Below are 19,686 nucleotides of genomic sequence, written 5' to 3'. Positions count from 1 at the left end.
TCACACATTGGCTGGCGTCACGGCAAAATAGACTCGAGGCTTGCAAGACGAGTTGGATTTCTTCTTATGATCCAATCTACCGATGTTTTTTGTCGGCGCATCATGCACTTGTATCTACCGTCTACCGTATTAGGTCCAAAAAGAGCACACGGTTAGCCATTAGGCGTATCGATGAGTATCGCACATTGCCGCTTCTTCGGGTTTCTTCCAGGACAATAGGCATCCGTTAGACCTAGTTGGAAGGAGCACCAGATATGTAGAACCACTTGTCGATGCTGGGGTCAATGGGGGCGGGGGCCTTGTTCTCGCCAGCAGGAATGTTGAGCGAGCTGGGGTCGACGCGGTCAGCAGAGGTAGACACGGTAGTGTTGGCCCTGTAAGGTGTCAGTAAAGTTATGCAGCAGCAGTCTATTATCCACATACAGGCTGATCTCGTCCTTGGGCGTCTTGCCCGTGATGAGCTTCTCCCAAGCCTCAGCACACTCGCGGACAATGTCCATGGCGTACTTCTTGTTCTTGCACTCGCCGGAAAAGGCAAACTGGTTCTCGGGCTTGCCGTCTGGGATCTTGTAGATACGGAACCACTCGTTGGTGGCGCGGAGGAGGCCGGGCAGGTGGCGCTCAACGTCCTCGACGTCGTTGAGCTTGGGCGCCAAGGGGTCGTTGACGTTGATCACCATGATCTTCCAGTCGGTCTCGCCCTCGTCGAGCAGAGCCATGACACCGAGGACCTTGACCTGGATGACCTCACCGGGCTTGGCGACCAGCTCGCCAATCTCGCACACGTCCAATGGGTCGTTATCGCCCTTGGCCTTGGTCTCTTGGTGGACAACATTGGGGTCCTCCCATGTCTGTGTGGCATCAGCATTCGTGTGTCGGGGTCCGACATCGGGGAGCGCGTCATGGTACCTGGGGGAAGGCGCCGTAGTTCCAGAGGTAGCCCTTGTGGGGGAAGCAGTTCCTCACGTAGCGGAGCTTGCCCTTCTTGATGTCCTGCTTGATGGGGTTGAGCTGCTCCTCCTTGGAGATCTGCAAACGGCCGTCAGCATGTCCAAGCACGCGAGCAGCAAAGAGGGTGCCAATGGCAGGATGCATACCTCCATCTTTGCGTTGGTCCAGCGGGGCACCTCAACAACCATGTTGAGGACCGTCTGCTGCTCGTTGGCGTAGAGCGGGATGTCGTGCCATGGCGAGACGACCTGACCGTCCTTCTCGATGAAGATGCGGTGCTCGAGCGTGTTGGCGGCGGCCACTTTGCGGGTGGTGTAAGACATGGTGGGCGAGTTCTCCGTGGCAGCGGTGGTGACTGCGGATGAAGAAGCAACGGTGGTGGTATTTAGATGCCCTGCAAGCTGCTGGGCCCTGGAGTTGATTTTGTCGTTGAGGGGTCTAGTGGGGCCGCTGGCAGGCGGGGAGCTGCGTTGGGTTGGCGCCACGGTGACGAACGTCACCGCTGACCGTCTGCGTAAGACGGCCAACGAAAGGGGAAAAAATAACGTTGACCTGCCACTAAGCCTCTGTGCAGAGAGCTGCAGTGGGGAAAGGCGGACGGGCATGGGAATAAGAATAAGAACAAGCCAGTAGGCTACTAGAAGACAAAGTAGCCGGTTTCCAGCCGCGCAAAGATCAAGCCGAGGATCTGAAAACAACGATGGCTGCCGAGCGTATGTCGGAGCTCCCCTCAGTGCGAGCGCACAGACACACACTACGTAGAAGGGCCCACTTGGGACGCTGGCCTAATAGCTATTCTTTTTGCAAGACGAAGCAAGTACAGAACAAAGCATGCATGCAGTTGGAAGTGTTTTTCATGTCCCCGAGTCATTCGAGTCCGGTGAGGCCCATGGCAGCCAGAGTCTGTGGAATTGACGTGACACAGCTATCTCGGCCTCAGTATAGCCTATTTGGCCGCCAAAATCCAGGGGCTACCACATCGCTACCAGACCCATAGTCTTCGGTGATGTCGTCCACAGCAAGATATATTCCATTGTCGTCTCGTGACCCATGCGCCATGGCTTCCTCCAGCATGGGTTCCCAGCCATTGTCACCATCGGAGTGCAAACCGTCGTGCTCATCCATATACTCTTGCTCCAAAGCCCATGCATCAACGCCGCGGCCCCCGTTTCCAGAAAGCCCCAATCGTGCATACTGCCGTTGTTCTTGCTGCTCGTAGATGCTACGACCAGCAACGTATGGTAGTATTTGATACTGACAAGGCAGCTCGGCAAATCGTACAGTAGGCATGCGCCGTGTTGACGGATGCGAACTTGTCTGGTCTTGTTGTGTTACGCGAGGAGTTGGCAACAATGGCTCTGGTCGTGCGGTATCCCTTGTTTGTGGCGAGGCTGCCCAGCGTTTCTCTTGGAAGGTGTCTTTGCACTCCTGGAGAACCTTTGCCAAGTCTGACGAGGTTTCCGACTCGTCCCAGTCCGTGCACTCGCCGTCTACTATCTGGTGTTGTTTATGTGGGTGTGCTTTGTGGTCAAAATTGGGCGACGTTCCAGACTCCCTTGTATTCGGGCGACTTGCTGACAGCCTCTGATTAGGCAAGGCAGGGGGCATTGATGACGGCAAGCAAGCTGCATCAGCACTCTGGGGCTTTTCCGATTGGCTGGCGAGGTCGAGTCGGCGTGGAGACGATGAATATTGAGGGCACGACTGTGATCGGCAGACTTGACTGCGTGGAGCCAGCGAGGATACTCTGAAGCGCTCAGCCACCTCGTCTGCACTTTGCTTGGCAAATGGCGGCTTAGAAGAACTCTCTCTATTCACATTGGACGCATACGGTCTGTATCGTTCTGGATCATGCCGTGCACGAGCAGTGTCGTGGTCGGCTTGAAGGCGTGCAGGCGTCGTGCTCGGTGCTCTGATGGATTCAGACCAGGACACATAGCCAGTGCTGTCGTGGCGGGGACGTCTATTCTCAACGGCTACACTAGACTCTTGGTCAGCAAGCTCAACGGTAGGCACCACCGCGTCAGTCATTGAGAGTGGATCGCGACGACGCCGCTCGGTCTCGTGCATGCTGCTCTGCCGAGATGGCCCTTTTCCAGCTTGTCCTGCCGGTGCAAGGCATTCGGAGGTGAAGAAGGCCGATATCTCCCCTTCGGCTGTTTGTATATGCTCTTTCTTGCGTTTCTTAGGCATGTCTGGCTGCAGTGGGGGCTTGGGGTGGTTGTGCTGGTGCAAAAACTTCATTTCGGAAAATACAAGGTCGGGCACTGCCAGCAGGTCAGCGGAACCGAATTGTATCCCTTGCAGGTGGGTGTGTATTGTATTCTATGGCATCTTCAGAACGCTTACAGCCACGGCCTCTGACTGCCATTGAAGCGCGGCCCTTGCTGAACAAGCCTAGGTCTGGCGGCTTCAACTGCAACAAGCATCAGCACGGCACTGTCTGAGCAGAATCCATGGCTGCTGCATGGCCATCATACAGTCAGCCGGTCTCGCGACACGTTCTTGGCCCGGAAGCTCTGCACTACGACGCCAGGCTTCTCCTTGTTGCTGCGCGCGGACTTGTGCTGCGGCTTCTTGGGAGAAGTGTTGCGTCGCCGACGGTGGTGCACGTTGGGCTCGTAGCGGTCGGGGCGTGTCTTCCGCCGGGGCTTGCGAGCATAGCGACTGGCGTTGGAACATTCACTTGGGGCAGCATGGCGGGCATGGCTGGCAGTCTGTGGTCTCGCGTCGTGCTGACGAGAGGGAGCTTTCGGAGCGAGGGGCTCGAGCAACGAGCTGTCCGACGTGGCTCGCCGTCGCGGATGGGCGGGCGTGGAAGAGTCGGAAGGAAAGTCGGGCTGCTCCGTGTCGTCCAGCCACTTGGATATGTCCATGGTAGCGTGATTGGTGTGGCAATGGCGCAGTGGAGGGGAGGGCTGGGGGTGAGAGCCGGTTGGCGGGCTTGAGTGACACATTGGGCGCTGGCATGGGCGTGGCTGCCTAGAGGTCGGGGGCAAGGGCGATGGGGTGGTTACAGAACAATGGCAAGTGCGCTCGGGCTCTGCCAGGAAGGCACCGTTGGGTTAGTCGAGTGAGCAAAAGGAGCAAGAGCGACGGGCACGGCCTGGATGGAGGCATTGGCTGCGTGGACAACGGGCAGTCATGGCATGCGTCGTCTCGTCGGCCGGCCTGCTACGCCTACACTCGGCACTGCTGGTAGCAGCGAGTGGCAGAAAGAAAGGGCCGTCAGGATGGGTTGTGGAAGTGCCATGGCGGCATCCTGGCGCACTGCGTCACGGGCAGGGCGACGGCGGAGAAAAAAAAACATGCCTTGGCTGGTGTTGTTTCGTAGCGTGTCTCGTGTACATACAGAGAGGCAGGCAGGCAGGCAGGCAGGCAGGCAGGCAGGCCAGGCCAGGCACCGGGGGGATGGGTGTCGGGGGGGTGTCGGGGGCTAGGGGTGTACTGTAGGGCGGCAAATCAGGGCGTCATGGCATGTCTTGTGAGGGTTGGTGGAGGTGGGGGGTGGCACTGGAGCGGGTGGATGTTAGTCGGGCGTACTGTCGCGGTAGTCGTGGCCGTGGTTGGGCGGGCGGGCGATTGGAGGCGCACGAGCCGCGGCTGGGATGCAGAGGGCGAGGAGGGTATGGGTATGTGTGTGTGTGAGTGTGAGTGTGAGTGTGGGTGTATGGGTGGGAGAGAGTGTGCTGTGTGAGTGGTAGGCCCGATCCCCACACCCATCTGACTAGCAGTGGTGATGGCGACTTGATAAGCTTCTTTGAACCACGACGGGCGGTCCAATGCGCGGGCGGCGTTGCACTGGCAGCTGGGGGCGTGTTGGGCGGGCGGCCAATTGCGCGCGCAGCCCGTCTGGCGCCTCTGGCCGCTGCTGGGCCGGCCAGGGACGAGGGGCGTATCAGAAAAATGGTCGTGGCCGGGCTGCATTGCTAGGCTGCAGCTAGACGCCGACTGCATATACCCAGCATGAACACACAGACACGGGACACACTAACGCGAACCTGCCTGCCGACAGCTGCGGCCAGAGAACCAGTCTTTGCCCTCGCCCATTGTCAGCTGCTGGTGCTGGTGCTGGTGCTGGCTGCTGTGCATGTGCGTGTGCGTGTGAGGGGCCACTTCCGCCCCCATCCCCTCGTATCCCATCCTGCTGCAGGGCCTCTCTCTCTCTCATTCTCTTGCTCTCGCCAGTGCCAGTGCCAGTGCCAGTGCCAGTGCCAGGCAGTCCGCCAGTCCGCCAGTCCGCCCGCCCGCCAGTCAGTCAGTGCCAATCCACTGCCACTGCCAGCCCAGCCCAGCCCAGCCCAGCCCAGTCCCGTCCCCTCGACTGCGAAACACTTGCACGCCGCACTCCCTCTCGCTCGCTCTCCCACCAGCCTGTCCGTGCGCCCTTGGGATACCGCTAGCGCTCCTGCTCCTGCTGCTGCTCGTGCTGCTGCTCCTGCTCCCAGCACTCACCCACTCACCCACTCACTCATATCACCGCCTGCCCCGCCAACCCGCACCACAACCATTCTGCTCCTCGCCCTTGCGACCCTCCTACAAGCGTCGCCTGCGCCACCCACCCTCTCCCTCTCCCAGCCTGCTTACCCAGGCACCACTCTACTAAATGTTCGTCCTGTCACGTTGCTTCTACTACTCACTGCCCGCCCGCGACGCCGCCATGCATCCGCCGCCTTCCCCGGCCGTTTCCTTTGTCTTGCCTCTCCCACACTCTGCTTGTCCTTGACCTTTTCTGTACCGCCTGCGTTGCTTTGACTTGCGAGAGCTGCTATTGAGACCGTTCAGTGTTCGATCCAGACATCCTCCGAGCCATGTCGAAACTCTTCATTGGGTAAGTGCCACCTCTCTCTCCCTCTCTTCCAGCACACGACGTTGACGCTTCACAGAGGCCTTGCCTGGCATACCGACGACCAGACGTTGCGCCAAAAGTTTGAAGAGTTTGGCCCCGTCGAAGAGGCTGTGAGTGACTGCCCTCCCAAGACTGGCCCACATATATATATATATATATCCATATATATTTGTACATGTATGCATCTGTGCTCACTCGCCATCAGGTTGTCGTCAAGGACCGCGATACTGGCCGCAGTCGAGGCTTTGGCTTTGTCCGCTACTCACAGGAGACGGAGGCTGATGCTGCCATGCAAGCCATGAACAACGAAGAGTACGCGCTCTGCCTGCCCTGTGGTCTTCACTTCCGAGAGACCGCCCGATGCATGCCCTTATTGGCAGGTCAAAGGTGCTGACGGCGTTAGATTTGATGGACGTAGAATCCGCGTCGACAAGGCCTCGGACCGCGCTGGTGGCGGCGCTCCCCGAGGCGGTGGTTATGGTGGTGGTGGTGGCGGCGGATACCGTGGAGGATACGGTGGAGGACAAGGAGGTAAGCTTATCATGATACACGACTCTGCGCCTTGTACTAACCAGGCCGGCAGGCTACGGCGGGGGTGGTCGCGGTGAGCATAAGCAATTTATTCAAGCATTGGTGACGCTTTCTGACCATGTGACACAGGCTACGGCGGCGGCGGCGGCGGCTGGGGTCCTTCGCAAGGCGGCGGCGGCGGCGGTTATCAAGCTCGCGGCGGCTACGGAGGCGGCCAGGGAGGCTACGGCGGTCAAGAAGGGGGCCAGGCCCAGCAGCAATGGTAGACGCGTCGTGGGCCGGTTTTATGCTTTGATTGCGGCATGTGCTACAGCCTTACGACTAGTAGTAGAGTAGTAGCAGCAGCAGCAGCAGCAGCAGCAGTAGCAGCTGAGAGCAGCCAGGGCTCGTGGGGGGTTGGGCCTGTGTTTCTGCGAAAAAGGGTCCTTTCGGGCGTTTCCGTCTCCGGGGGTGTCTTTTCTCCTATGTTTTTGTTCATGGCAACAAGGGTGGTTGGTACTGACGGATGAGATACCCATTGAACCAGAAGGTGCTGCTGCTCCGTCCTTGTCTTATATACCAAGGCTCTGGGCCTTTTTCTGTTACCACAAGTCTTCTGTTTTGCTTTGGCCATGATGGTTGTGGAAGCGCTTCGCCATATCCAACGGCTCTACATGTACGGGATGCAGACGGCAGGCAGACGGCAGACGGCAGACGGCCAAGGGCAAAGGGCAAAGGGCCAAAAAGCAACAATGGACAAGATTCGGTACCCAGGCCCGAGCCAACCAGCGTCGGCGCGCCCATCACGTCATGATTGGGATGAGGCTCTGCGGTCCCTGGCGGGTACCTAGACAGCACAAGCACAAGTAAAGTTTACCACGACGCTACCCACGACGCGGCAAAGGGCTCGAGGCATTCTGCGGACGAGCCTCACGAGCCTCACGCATTGCTTCTTCGTGTGCTGCACTGCACGATAACGCCGTGGCGAGAGAATGGAGCAATGGGTCCGGGTAGGACCGCGGCCATTGTGACGCCTGTTGCATACATATTGCACTGCATACCTAGCCGCCCGCCAGCTTTCTGCTGAGGCTGCAGCGTCGGCACATGGCCATGGATGTCGATGCACGCCGCCTGCAAGCCATGAGGGCCAGACAGCTTCCGCTTGCTCGTCGCCCGCCCAGTGCCAGTGCCAGTGCCAGCATGCTTTTGCGCTGCTGCTGCTGCTGCTGCTGCTGCTGCTGCCTGGCGCCGTGATCTTCATCTGGGGCCTCCCGCCACGCCCGAGCCCCAAACTGATCAAGACGGGCTGAGGATGCGCGTCTGACTGTCCTCCATCCCTTCTACCACCTCTCCATCGCCGATACACCACCACCACCACCACCATCATGAAGACCTGGCACGGCTGCGACAATGCCGCGGCGCCCCAAGTCCCTCGACGCCCTCAGCCTTGTCGCCGTGCCCTGTCGGCTGTATTTGTCACACTCGTATGCCTCGCTGCATTGGATACCATCTTTTCCCCCGGTCCCAGGACATGGCATGCCCACAAAAAGCCGGTTTCGCATCATGCTGCTTTCGCATGGGAAAAGGTATGTCGACACAGAAGACCATTTCTTGACCCTCACACCCTCACACCCCCACACGTGGGCCTGCAGCCACTATGCACCCTACCACATGCAATAATCCCGCACCCTCGACTTGCACAACAGACCGCTATTCCATGGACTCGACACTTGTCTTGGTCGAGTACATCCATATGGCCCCAGCATATTGCATTTCCCATGGTCGCGTCGATCTTTTTGCCGCATTCGGTAGCCCGGTTCCACATTACCATGGCTTGGACCAACGTCTATCCGTCACACGGCCAACCCACTCGTATACACTCGACCGACCCGCCCAACTAACCGAGAGTCTCCGCGAGGACACTTGAATACAGAAAAAAGAAACTCGTGTTGATACGTAATTACACCACTGATCAAGTCCCAGATCTCGCCGAGTGACGACTTGGAGTTTCACAAATGCTTTGACGGCTTTGAATGCGCAAAATTAAAGTTGCCACTCGATTACTTCAACGGCGTGTATCCTAATCATACCGTCAGCATTGCTCTCGCTAAACTACCCGCCGTCGTGCCAGTAGAGGATCCACGCTATGGCGGACCTGTCCTCATAAATCCCGGTGGACCAGGAGGACCGGGCGCAGCATTTGCGCTCACTGCAGCAGCCTCACTCCAACAGCTTGTTGACTCTGACGACCCTCCTAGCATTGCGTCTGCCGATGCAAGGTACTTTGATATCATTGGTTTTGATCCCCGTGGTATTGGCTGGACGGAGCCGGCTGCCCAGTGCATGCCAGACGTGCCTTCAGCGTGGTCTTGGACTTTGAGAGAAGACAACGAAGGCCTGCTTGGAAGCTCAGATGCTGCTCTTGGAAGGCTTTGGTCTATGACGCATGCCTTTGGCGCATCCTGCAAACTTGCCGAGGAACAGCACCATGGCCCTGACATTAAGCAGTTCATGTCCACGGCATTTGTTGCCCGCGATATGCTGGAGATTACCGAGCGACATGCCGAATACGTGGCAAAGGAGGTGGCTCGAATTGTTGCCAAAAAATCGGGCAAGCAGCCTGGATGCCATAGCACAGGATATGTCCCAGGGGAAAGCAAGCTGCAGTACTGGGGCTTCTCCTATGGAACCTATCTCGGGTCGACTTTTGCCTCCATGTTCCCAGATCGTGTAGGACGCTTGATCCTTGACGGAGTTGTGAGCGCATACGACTACAACCACGGCCTTGGAAACGGGAGTCTTGTAGATGCCGAGAAGGCCCTATCGTCCTTTTACACCTTCTGCCACAACTCAGGTCCCGAGGGGTGCGCACTAGCGTCGTCGAATTCTACTGTCACCGATATCAAAGAGCGATTCTGGAGAATCATAGACTCCCTCTACCATGATCCGTTTCCGGTCATCTCGCTCGATGGCCCGGACTTTATCACATGGTCCGATGTCAAAATGTTGATTTTTACCTCGGTCTATTTCCCCCAATTGACGTTCCCGTTGGTCGCTGGAGTTCTTGCCGATGTCCAAGCAGGAGGCGGCAGTATCATCGACCAGATTGTTCAGCAGTATCGCAATGGCCATGTATATTCATGTCCTATCAACGGCTCTGCAGAGCCTAGTGAGCCGGCGTGGTCTGTTGTGCCTACAATGTCCGTCTTATGCAGCGACGGCGTGGACCGGAGAGATGTCACTAGAGATGAATTCGCAGAGTACTGGCACATTGTCGATTCGGTATCACCCACGTTCGGTTCGTACTGGTCAATGCTACTGATGCGCTGCTCCGCCTGGAAGATCCGCGCTACCCACAGGTTTAAAGGCTCATTTGGTGCCAACACTTCCCACCCTATCCTATTTATTTCCAACACCGCCGACCCCGTCACTCCGCTACAAAGCGGCCGCCAAATGAGCAGTCTTTTCCCCGGCAGCAGTCTTTTAGTAAGCGACCACGCGGGCCACTGCACCCTCTCTGGGGTCAACACCTGTTTATTGGAACACACAAAGGCGTATTTTCAGACTGGACAATTGCCGTCCCCTGGTACAGTGTGCGTGCCTCCGCCGAGCCCCTTTTCACTCAACTCTACCAACCCAGACTCGCCTTTCTACGACCCTTCGCTGGACAATGCGAATGTAGTGGCGCTCAGGACAGACGATATGGATGCCAGGCAGCGCCGTCTTCATGACGCCGGCGTCAGACTGATGGACAGCGCCGTTGAGAGCGGTATCCTGGTTATGAACATGCATGGGAGTCAGAAGATGAAGCGCGTAATGCACAGTGCCATGTTAGGGTGATGTAATTTCATATTGAACAACAATCTGTCCTTGAATACACTAGCCATTGTGGACAAGACTCGAGCTTATATTGAATCGAGGTATCCAGTAGCCCGTACTACTCTTTGGAGCATTACATGCATGAAATCAATAAAACAGATTGATTAAATGATAAATGCAGTAACAATGTTACAATACGAAAATATGGATTCAAGTTGGGATATTCCTCCTACTCCATCCAAACACACACACACACACACACACACACAAAGAATGTAAATTAATATCAATATTCTAGAGCAAGACCTTCAATCCTCGCTCCGCATCACAATACACTTTCAAGATACTGATTGAGTTTCTAGATCCCCCCGCTTTACCCCCCTCCCACATTTCATTCCTATTCCAGCAAAAAAAAAATTAAAAATTTCAACGTTCAACATGTTGTCTCTCCCACCCCACCCGCTCCCTCCTTAACCAACACCCATCACAACACATCACCGCAAACCCATGGACCCCTCAAACCCCTTCCTCGCCCTCTCCTCCTCCTCCTCCTCCTCCTCCTCCTCGACAGCAATCCCCCACCTAATCTTGGCCCTCAAAACCTGTACTTGGCGCTCATACTCCCACGTCGGCGTCTCGGCGCCCCTCATGCCAATGAAGCGCGCGAACATTCTCATTTTGACTTTTAACCGCTCCAGCGGCTCGAGTTTGCATTCGGGAGGGAGGGAAGGGCTGGGATCGAGGAACGGGTGCGTCCAGTTCATTGTGTTGGGGTAGGCGTGTTTGAGATGCGAATGCGAATGTGAGTGTGAGTGGGGGTGTGTGGGGGAGGACATGGTGCATGGGGAAGAGGGAGAGGGAGAGGGTGTTTGCGAATAGAATGCTGCGAGCGAGTCGAGTTGAGACTCGGTGAGGAGGAACAGGGATAGAAGTGTGGAGGGGAAGTTGGGCGGTGGCTGGTGTGTTTCTGCGTGTAGGATGGGAGCGATGGGGAGCGCCATTTGGCTTAGTTTGAGCGCGAGCGTGGGGTTGCGCTTGTGCAGGGACGATGTGCGGGTGCGGTTTCGACGTCGGTCCGCGAGCCCGAGGCGCTGGGGCTGCGGTTTTTGGATGCCTGAGGTGGAGCTTGTGCGTTGGGGGGCCATGGTGTGCGGGGCTGTGCCTGTCGTGGAGGAGGAGGAGGAGGAGGAGTAGGGAGAAGGCGGTTTCCTTGTCTGGTTTTTCGCCAAGTATGCGTTTCTTGATAGCTGTATGATGAGCTGTTTCTGTGGAATCAAGGCCCAGAGTATGTGGGTGCTAGCTAGCTGGGTGCAGAGAACCCCCCATGGCCTGTGGAGGAGTATATAAAGCCGGGTACCAACGGACAAAGCGAGCATCAGAGAAGAATGGGTATTGTTACCGTGTGTGTTTTCTCGCTCTTTGTCGTTACACAGAGTGTTAAGACATTATTTTATCGCCCTCTCTCGCTCTCGCTCTCGCTCTCGATCTCTTCTGGATCACCATTTGTGGGATCTTTGTCTGTTCTCCGTCACGTGTCCATTGTCTTCGAGTCTGGTGGTGGCATGTTGTGTCTACACAGTGTTGAGCATTCCATGGTCATGGTGCCGGATAGAAGAGCTGCGGATTGATCGCCCTTGTTGGCCGTGTTGCGGGTGTGTTGGCTGGCATTGTGAGCCATTGGTATGCATTACACTGTGAAAGTTGGCAGTGCACGCCTGTTTCGAATATCCCGGACCAAGACTCGCTAGGAGGGTTCCAGGTAGTACTGATAATTCATGTCGTAGACCGCAAGTCTTAAGTTGTGGTGGAAGATCCCCCGTCAAATAGTAGTGAGAAGACAGTGTCTCAAGCCCCGAGGATGGCTTGCAGAGACACGTCGTTTTCCGCGCCACCAATGGGTTCGGTGCTCTTCCAGAACTTGCTCAAATGTCTTGCACCGCTGCGGATTTCTCAGTATGATCCCAACTTCGTAAAACACGACTGTCTCACCTGTCACACAGAATGGTGACTATGCGATGGCCGGGTCCAAGGGTCTTTGCAAGTTTGGTAGCAGCAACACCTTCACTGTGTCAGTATTGCCTGGTTTCCAACACTTTATGACGTACAATTCACGGCGCTGGAGCTTCCAACAAAGATTCCGTCGTGCTCGACCAACCATTGTGCCATGGAGATTGCTTGGTCATCTGTCACTCTGATTGCATCGTCAATCAGTTCTCGGCCGACGTCAAAGTTGTGTGTCACTCTGTTGATGCCGATACCCTCGACTATTGTGTCTACTTGGTGTCGTCGTCGCGTTCCTTCTCTCTCCTTGGGATCGAACATGACTCCATACTTGACGCGGTTGAACAGACCGCTGCCCGGAGGATCGGCGAGGACGACCTTGAGATTCGGCAGTTTAGGCTTCAGGTACATTGCAACGCCAGAAATTGTCCCTCCTGTACCGGCGCCGCTGACAAACGCATCCAGACGACGACCAGTTTGCTCGTAGATCTCAGGTCCAGTGCCAGTGAAATGTGCGCGCCAATTGGCTTCCGTCTCGAACTGATCAGCAAAAAGACCTCGTCCTGGCTTGTCAGGATTCGCGGTATGCTCTTCAGCGCGTGCTCGTGCGAGATTAACAAATTGCTTCTGGTCCACAATAGGCGCTGGCCGTACTCGTTCTACTTCAGCTCCGAGTTTCAGGAGCAGGTCGGACTTCTCGATTGCCATGTCGTTTGGCATGCAGCTACTAATTGTTGGCGAGTATTTTAGCGTGCCAGCCACTCAAACTCACATGTGTGCTTTGTAGCCTCGAGCTCTGCAGATGGCTGCCAATGAGATGCCGGTGCTTCCCACTGTGCCTTCATAGACGGTGTCACCCGAGTGTGGCACAAGAAGCCCTTTCTCTTCAGCCTGTGCAGAATTCAGCAAACCACGGGATAGTCTCCACTAAGTGCTTTCATGGCTTACCATTTCAATGATGCTAAGGGCCACTCGGTCTTTGGGACTGTTGCCGGCTCCATTGAGAAACTGAATTCACGCATCAGCGGGATATTTGATGAGGAGTGCACCTTTCAAACCTCTGCTTTTGCTAGTATCTCGCAGCCCGTGTATTCGGATAGTGACTTGATCTTGATGAGGGGAGTGTCGCCAATGCACCCCTCAATGCCCTCCTTGATACTTCCTGTGCCTCGTGCTAATGAGCGCTCTACTTCCAAGAGTCTTCTCTTCAGCAAATCTAGGTCATCAATCTCTGCCAATTGCAGGAGCAAATTTTGCTGTTGTGCAAGCAGCGAGTCGCCGCCTGCATCGTTTTTCTTTTGCGTAGAAAGACTCTTGTTGTATGCAGCTGCCACGGCTATTCCTGTCAGGAAAGCGCCTAGCATGTAGTATCTTGAGCGATCCGACATGGTTGGCACTGGGGACGATCAAATGGGGGAGCGTCACGAACATGGGCGGAAGCGGAGCTTTGGCGATGTGCCTGTCTTGGCATGGCCGCCCGCAAAGCTCACCCATGCGGGTTCGCGCGAAGACCACCAGCGCCGACGACGACGTCACGACTCGCATGTGACGATTGTTCAGGCGCCAATGGACTCGCCGCTCGTTGCCCAGCTGTTCCGCCAGCTATTCTCGCACCGGGCGTCGCAATGCCTGGCCCGCGGGGGTCGGCCGGCCCTCGCAGCTGCCCGCATCCCATACCACCAAAGACGAGGCAAGGCCACACGCCTGGGCGAGGGCGAGACAACCCGAGAAAGCAGATGGACGCCGAGGAGAAATGTTTTTCCCCACGAGAGGACCGAGGAGTTTGAGAGATATCCCATGGTTACGTCGGATATGCTGCGGAGTCGGAGAGAACGACCGCGCAGAGTCAAGATGCTGTTACGGGATTTTATAGAGGGTAGGGCGCTACTTTGTTAGATGATGAATTTACTAACACAGAATTAGACAGCCTGTACAACCCAAACTATGGCTACTTCTCCAAACAAGTCGTCATCTTCTCTCCAGGCGATCCCTTCGACTTCAACGCCATGGGCTCCGAGCACGATTTCTTCCAGCAATTGCGCCATCGCTACACTTCCTTTGAGGACGAGCTTGACTACCGAGAGCCAAACGATCTGCGACAGCTATGGCACACTCCCACGGAGCTCTTCTCTCCCTACTATGGAGAAGCAATCGCGCGCTATCTCGTAGAAGACTACAAGTACAACTTCTATCCCTACCACGACCTGAACATATACGAGATGGGAGCTGGAAACGGTACGATGATGCTGAACATACTTGACTTTATCAGAGACGTACATCCAGAAGTGTACGAGCGGACAAAGTACAGGATTATCGAAATTTCCAGCCAACTTGCCGATCTGCAACAGAAGGGCCTGGGCCATTCCGCATACGCAAGAGGCCATGCCGACAAAGTGGAGATTGTCAACCGCAGCATCTTCGACTGGAACACCTATGTCTCCTCGCCATGCTACTTTCTCGCTCTCGAGGTTTTTGACAACTTTGCTCACGACGCCTTGAAATACGACTTTGAGACTGGTCTGCCCTATCAGTCGCACGTCGTCATAGATCCTCGCGGCGAGCTTTTTGAGTACTACTCTCGCACCCTCGACCCCCTTGCAAGTCAGTTCCTCGAGCGCAGACATGCTGCATGTACGGGGTACCCGCACCCACTACAAGGCTCGCGCATCATGCAGAATCTGAAGAGCTTGGTCCCATGGCGGTCGAACATGAGCATTCCAGAGTACATACCCACGAGACTGATGCAGTTCTTCTACATGCTGTATGAGAAGTTCCCCAATCACAAGCTGGTTAGCAGTGATTTCCACAAGCTGGGTGATGCAGTCGAAGGCATCAACGCTCCCGTTGTCCAGACTAGGTATAAGAGGCAGATGATTCCTGTCTCTACACCTCTTGTAAGTGATGACTTGTTGTGCTTTGCCAAGTATACGTTCTAATGATGCCCAGGTCCACCAAGGCTATTTCGATATTCTCTTTCCTACAGACTTCGAGGTCATGGAGCCAATGTATACTGCCATTACAGGGCGCTTTGCACGCACATACCTCCACGAAGACTTCATGGCGGGCAGGGCAGACATTGGCGAGACGACTACAAAAAACGGCGATAACCCATTGTTGAGCTGGTACAAGAACGCAAGTGTCATGATTACGGTGTAAAGTCAATAAAAAGATATCAGCCCAAACGAGTATGTAGGATAAATTTTACGACGCCAATATGCATTGGCGGCTACTCAGGTTCTTGATCTTTCCATCGGTCCTTGACTGCAGCGACATCCATGTCGCACACCTCAGCGTGTTTCAACACTGCATGCGCCTTCTTGACGACAGGGACATCGATCATTTTGCCGTCGAGTGTCCATGCGCCACGCCCGGCTTGACTGGCTTTCTCATCGGCGATGGCTACCCTCGCAGCCCACTCAAGTTCTTTTTCGCCGGGACTGAAGGCTTTGTGGCACACGGCAACTTGGCTTGGATGTATGCATTGCTTGCCGTTGAAGCCCAAGCCCTTTCCACCCAGACACTCTTGTTCCAACGTCTTCAACCCCTCTTCACCCTTGTAGCTTGTGCAAACCAGATCAATCGTACTTGGGAGCTCTGCGGCGCGCGCTGCCGTGGCTATGGCGCTTCGCGCATACAGAAACTCGGTCAAGGACGGGGTGCGGGTAAGACTCATGTCCTTTGCAAAGTCCTCGGCTGCGAACACCAAACCGGAGAGGTACGGCGACGCGGCACATATGGAGCTCAAGTTTTGTATGGCCTTTGCACTCTCTATCAAGGCGATGATGCGCAGCGGCTCTCTCTCTCCTTTCTTGCCGGCGCTCGGGTGACGCTCGGGACTCAGATGTCGGATTACATCCGTCACAAAGTGCAGGTCGGCGGCACTCTCACACTTGGGCAGCATGATGGCGTCGAGATACTCGCCCTTGAGCACCTCTGTCAAGTCGTCGAGGGCAAGACCCGTATCTACGCTATTTATCCTCACACACATTTCTTTGATACCCGCGGGCCGCTGCTTGCTCAGGATGTCGCGCAGGTTGGAGCGCGCAGGCGCCTTCATGTGCGGCGCGACACTGTCTTCGAGGTCGTATGTAACATTGTCGGCGTGCATGGCAAAGGATTTTTCCAGCATCTTCTTGGAAGACGCAGGGACTGTGTTGCAGTATGTTGGCATAGAGCTATGGTGTTGACGGCATGTAGCCGGATTGGCATAGACGTACCGTACATGCAGGCCCTCCGGATATTTGGCGCTGCCATTGTGAACCGAAAGCCGTCTATCCCGTCAATCGCACGCAAGCAACAGGGAAGAAGTCTGGAAAAAAAAACACAGTAAAGTACTGTAATTCCAGGAAAGCTCTGTACGTAGATAGCCGATTTAGGACCTCGGGACCCTTACTTATCCTATGACGTGCGGGGGTGGCGCCGGCCGCTCTCCCGAACCCCAGGGCCAAATTAATCACAAACGCCGATGCGCCGACGACGCGTTCGTTCCCACCCCCCGGGAAAGCCACGTGAAGCTCATCTTCACCCTCGTCGCCAACGACACGACAACGACATTTCTTCTCCGCGCGCACCCTAGAAAAGTTGGTCCACATGGAGACGGCACAACAGGAGCCTGCGCCCGGCTCGCTCAGCTGGAGACTCAGCAGCCATCCCATCACGCTGCTTACCTTCCTCTTCTTCCGCACCTGTACGTATGAAGCCGCGAGCACATCCAGCTTTTTATATCCAGCCACTTCTCCCCCCCCCTCCCAAGCCCATAGATATGTATAAACTAACGCCATACTCTGCGCCCCAGCCTCTCTCGTCGTGTACCTCCTGGGCCTGCGCCTGCTAACCTCCAACTTCGTGCTCATCTTCATCATCACGATCCTGCTGCTAGCCATGGACTTCTACTACCTCAAGAACATAGCGGGGCGGCGCCTTGTGGGGCTGCGCTGGTGGAACGAAGTCGATGCCAGCACGGGCGACGGCCGCTGGGTGTTTGAGAGCCTCGACCAGGAAACGAGTTCCCGCCAGATCAATGCCACGGACAAGCGCTTCTTTTGGCTCGCCCTGTATGCGCAGCCGGTCCTCTGGGTGCTGCTGGCGATTGTCGCGCTCGTCAGCTTGGAGTTTATCTGGTTGACGCTTGTGGGTATGTTTTTTGGCGAACGGTGATTATGAATGCGTCAGGGAAATATGGCTAACTGGTGATTTTAGTGATTGCCCTCGTGCTTACCATTACCAATACCCTGGCTTTCTCGCGCTGCGACAAGTTCAGCCAGGCTACGGGCTTCGCGTCAAATGCCATGTACGGATCGAGTTTTGCGCGGAATCTGGCTGGCGGTATGATTTCTGGGCTGTTCAGACGGTGAATTGTCACCATGCATACATACAAACAAGAACGTTGAGTTTTTACTTGTCGTTCTCCGTTCAACCCCCAGAAAGAAAGAAAGAAAGAAAGAAAGAAAGAAAGAAAGAAAGAACAAACAAAAAAAAATCAGAAAGCAGTGCATTAGCTAGGCGCAGGAAATATGTATTTTTTTACTTAGAGAATCTAACTATACATACTATATTCATATCCCTCCCCCTTCCGTTCTATAGACTGGTTATGTAGGAATCTTTCAAGTCGAGCATATCTATCTATGAGTTTTGCAATTCACACACACCCCCTACCTACGTACCTACGTACCTAGTATCCTCTTTTCCGATCGACCTCGTTGATGAGCTTGGCTCCACTGCGCTGATGCTTGATATTTTCAACCAGCAGCTCGAACACACGGTCGATATACACATCCGTCATGCTGCTGCAATGCGGGGTGATGAGCACATTGGGAGCATCCCAGAGGACATCATCTTTGGGCAGGGGCTCCGGGTCCGTGACGTCCAATGCAGCACCGCGGATCTGGTTGCTATGCAGAGCCGTCACAAGCGCCTTCTGGTCGATGATCTGGCCCCGCGCTATATTGGCAATGTAGGTGCCGCGCGGGTTTGACTTGTGCAGCAGCTCGAATTCAGCCGTCGACAGGAGGTGCGTCGTTGCCTTGCTACTCTGTGTCAGTCATTTGCAAATTCATGCATTCCATGCAGTCCATTTGGGCGGGGAGGGGGGTTAGGCTAAGGAAGCAGAAGCACTACATACGTCAATGGCACGGCGATAACCAGTAAATCGAGTTCCTGCTTCAGGAACTCGTGCACATGCTCCTTGTCCGTGCCGCTGTACCATGCGCTGGGAAACGCGCCGTCGGGGTCGCCCGTGCCGGGCACAATATAGCCGGTGTCGCGCTTGGATTCGGGCGTGGTGCGCGGAGACGCCGTGTAGGCTAGGACATCCATGCCCAGTGCTTTTGCTACGCGACCGACTGGATTGGGGGCGTTAATAACATTGCTGTGATAATAATGATAATAATAAAAAAAAATACGAGCAAGTGGGGGGGGGGGGTTGTTTTGGCTTCTGCTTTCACGCATTGAGATATAAGAGAGAGAGATATTGCAGTACATACCTTGTCGACCAATACTGCCGTAGCCCAGAATGCCGACTCGCTTGCCCACGCGATCACTGACGCTCTTGGTCGGGCTAGAGTCCCAGATCTTCTGCTTCTGGTTGTCGTACAGCGCCGTGTAGTTGTGGCTGTGCACGAGATCCATCATGACGACCCATTCGGCGATTTGCGGGCCGTGGACGCCATTGGCCGAGCACAGCGGGATATCCGAGTCTGTGTAGATGGGGTGGTTGGCATGATTGTTCACGCCTGCGGATGCGAACTGGATCAGTTTAACCGAGGGAAGCGAGGCTGGCGATGGAGGCAGCCAGAAGAGTGTCGCCATGTACTTGGCTCGATGCAGCGACTCTGGAAAGCGGGGAGACAGAATGTGTTAGCCAAGGCTGGGAAATAACCAAAGAAAAACAAGGCGGATATGCAGATGTTGGAGGCTGGTCTTGGACATTACAGCAATAGTGATAGTGTCATGCAGGTATCTTTCATCCGCCCATCCAACGGGAGCCCATTGCTCTGGGTCCCCAACGGGTGCAAAAAAGCAAGCAATGCAGGCATATGAGCCACAATCACACACACGCCTATTTGGCATGCTGCATGGCTTTTTTCTTCTTCATGCTCTTACATACCTTCGGGCACATGAATCGGTTCCGCCTTGCCGTTCAGGTATTTAGTGAAGTGGTACTCGACGTCGACATCGTTAAAGGTTTCTTTGAGCACCTTGATAACACGTGATGCGTCTGCCTCAGGCCACGGCAATGTGCACAGCACGAGGTCCTTCTCTTTCGAAGCGACGTCACGGGACGGGACGTCTGGTCCGCCGCCCATTGCAACCATGTCAGAGTGTTATCCGAGCGGCGAGAGCGGGAGAAGGGTTGCTGATGTGAGGTGTATTGAGTGTCGATCGTTTATTCGCCGAGACCAGAGAAACTTAAGCTGAGCGAGGTCAGGTATGCAGGGGGCATCCAAAAGGTGTGTGTGTTGGCAGCTCTCGAAGGGGGGATTGGGGACGTGCAAATGCTTAAGTCGGGGCAATTCCCGTATCGTTTTGTTGCTGCAAGTGAGGCTTATCACAAAGGT

The 19,686-nt window shown here is 55.4% G+C and overlaps 10 protein-coding genes across 10 annotated transcripts; 4 read left to right on the top strand and 6 right to left on the bottom strand.

Annotated features, from left to right (window-relative positions):
* Positions 1 to 232: 232 nt before the first annotated feature.
* Positions 233 to 1,274, bottom strand: SETTUDRAFT_38216 (uncharacterized protein; the record flags this gene model as incomplete). Its single annotated transcript, XM_008025142.1, has 4 exons — positions 233 to 374; positions 424 to 851; positions 910 to 1,029; positions 1,098 to 1,274. 4 exons carry the CDS (start codon positions 1,272 to 1,274, stop codon positions 233 to 235), a joined length of 867 nt encoding a protein of 288 aa, XP_008023333.1.
* A 613-nt stretch (positions 1,275 to 1,887) lies between these two features.
* On the bottom strand, positions 1,888 to 3,827 carry SETTUDRAFT_46474 (uncharacterized protein; the record flags this gene model as incomplete). The annotated part of the gene is made up of 3 exons (XM_008025170.1): positions 1,888 to 3,218; positions 3,301 to 3,367; positions 3,432 to 3,827. The coding sequence occupies 3 exons, from the start codon at positions 3,825 to 3,827 to the stop codon at positions 1,888 to 1,890; spliced, it is 1,794 nt and encodes a 597-aa protein (XP_008023361.1).
* Positions 3,828 to 5,538: 1,711 nt separating this feature from the next.
* On the top strand, positions 5,539 to 7,048 carry SETTUDRAFT_168126 (uncharacterized protein). Its single transcript, XM_008025353.1, has 6 exons — positions 5,539 to 5,782; positions 5,838 to 5,910; positions 6,006 to 6,112; positions 6,204 to 6,331; positions 6,384 to 6,404; positions 6,461 to 7,048. Exons 1-6 carry the CDS (start codon positions 5,763 to 5,765, stop codon positions 6,595 to 6,597), a joined length of 486 nt encoding a protein of 161 aa, XP_008023544.1. The 5' UTR covers positions 5,539 to 5,762; the 3' UTR covers positions 6,598 to 7,048.
* A 629-nt stretch (positions 7,049 to 7,677) lies between these two features.
* On the top strand, positions 7,678 to 10,214 carry SETTUDRAFT_148438 (uncharacterized protein). The gene is made up of 2 exons (XM_008025352.1): positions 7,678 to 7,896; positions 8,294 to 10,214. The coding sequence occupies exons 1-2, from the start codon at positions 7,696 to 7,698 to the stop codon at positions 10,148 to 10,150; spliced, it is 2,058 nt and encodes a 685-aa protein (XP_008023543.1). The 5' UTR covers positions 7,678 to 7,695; the 3' UTR covers positions 10,151 to 10,214.
* A 475-nt stretch (positions 10,215 to 10,689) lies between these two features.
* Positions 10,690 to 11,172, bottom strand: SETTUDRAFT_60998 (uncharacterized protein; the record flags this gene model as incomplete). Its single annotated transcript, XM_008025186.1, has 1 exon — positions 10,690 to 11,172. A coding segment is annotated over one exon (483 nt), but the record flags the coding sequence as incomplete, so codon positions are not given.
* Positions 11,173 to 11,771: 599 nt separating this feature from the next.
* SETTUDRAFT_46471 (uncharacterized protein) lies at positions 11,772 to 13,518 on the bottom strand (the record flags this gene model as incomplete). Its single annotated transcript, XM_008025169.1, has 6 exons — positions 11,772 to 12,068; positions 12,119 to 12,188; positions 12,235 to 12,854; positions 12,903 to 13,021; positions 13,079 to 13,138; positions 13,189 to 13,518. The coding sequence occupies 6 exons, from the start codon at positions 13,516 to 13,518 to the stop codon at positions 11,975 to 11,977; spliced, it is 1,293 nt and encodes a 430-aa protein (XP_008023360.1). The 3' UTR covers positions 11,772 to 11,974.
* A 178-nt stretch (positions 13,519 to 13,696) lies between these two features.
* Positions 13,697 to 15,286, top strand: SETTUDRAFT_26947 (uncharacterized protein; the record flags this gene model as incomplete). Its single annotated transcript, XM_008025100.1, has 3 exons — positions 13,697 to 14,006; positions 14,054 to 15,024; positions 15,077 to 15,286. The coding sequence occupies 3 exons, from the start codon at positions 13,697 to 13,699 to the stop codon at positions 15,284 to 15,286; spliced, it is 1,491 nt and encodes a 496-aa protein (XP_008023291.1).
* Positions 15,287 to 15,356: 70 nt separating this feature from the next.
* Positions 15,357 to 16,384, bottom strand: SETTUDRAFT_106346 (uncharacterized protein; the record flags this gene model as incomplete). The annotated part of the gene is made up of 2 exons (XM_008025351.1): positions 15,357 to 16,279; positions 16,348 to 16,384. 2 exons carry the CDS (start codon positions 16,382 to 16,384, stop codon positions 15,357 to 15,359), a joined length of 960 nt encoding a protein of 319 aa, XP_008023542.1.
* Positions 16,385 to 16,700: 316 nt separating this feature from the next.
* On the top strand, positions 16,701 to 17,630 carry SETTUDRAFT_168121 (uncharacterized protein). The gene is made up of 3 exons (XM_008025350.1): positions 16,701 to 16,817; positions 16,926 to 17,264; positions 17,330 to 17,630. The coding sequence occupies exons 1-3, from the start codon at positions 16,721 to 16,723 to the stop codon at positions 17,482 to 17,484; spliced, it is 591 nt and encodes a 196-aa protein (XP_008023541.1). The 5' UTR covers positions 16,701 to 16,720; the 3' UTR covers positions 17,485 to 17,630.
* A 31-nt stretch (positions 17,631 to 17,661) lies between these two features.
* On the bottom strand, positions 17,662 to 19,434 carry SETTUDRAFT_148432 (uncharacterized protein; the record flags this gene model as incomplete). The annotated part of the gene is made up of 4 exons (XM_008025349.1): positions 17,662 to 18,156; positions 18,252 to 18,471; positions 18,613 to 18,960; positions 19,236 to 19,434. 4 exons carry the CDS (start codon positions 19,432 to 19,434, stop codon positions 17,802 to 17,804), a joined length of 1,122 nt encoding a protein of 373 aa, XP_008023540.1. The 3' UTR covers positions 17,662 to 17,801.
* Between the last annotated feature and the right edge of the window lie 252 nt (positions 19,435 to 19,686).

Source organism: Exserohilum turcica, assembly GCF_000359705.1.
Source record: "Exserohilum turcica Et28A unplaced genomic scaffold SETTUscaffold_14, whole genome shotgun sequence".
Lineage (NCBI taxonomy): Eukaryota > Fungi > Ascomycota > Dothideomycetes > Pleosporales > Pleosporaceae > Exserohilum > Exserohilum turcicum.
Note: the sequence above shows the minus strand (reverse complement) of the source record. Positions and strands in the feature narration are given on the sequence as shown.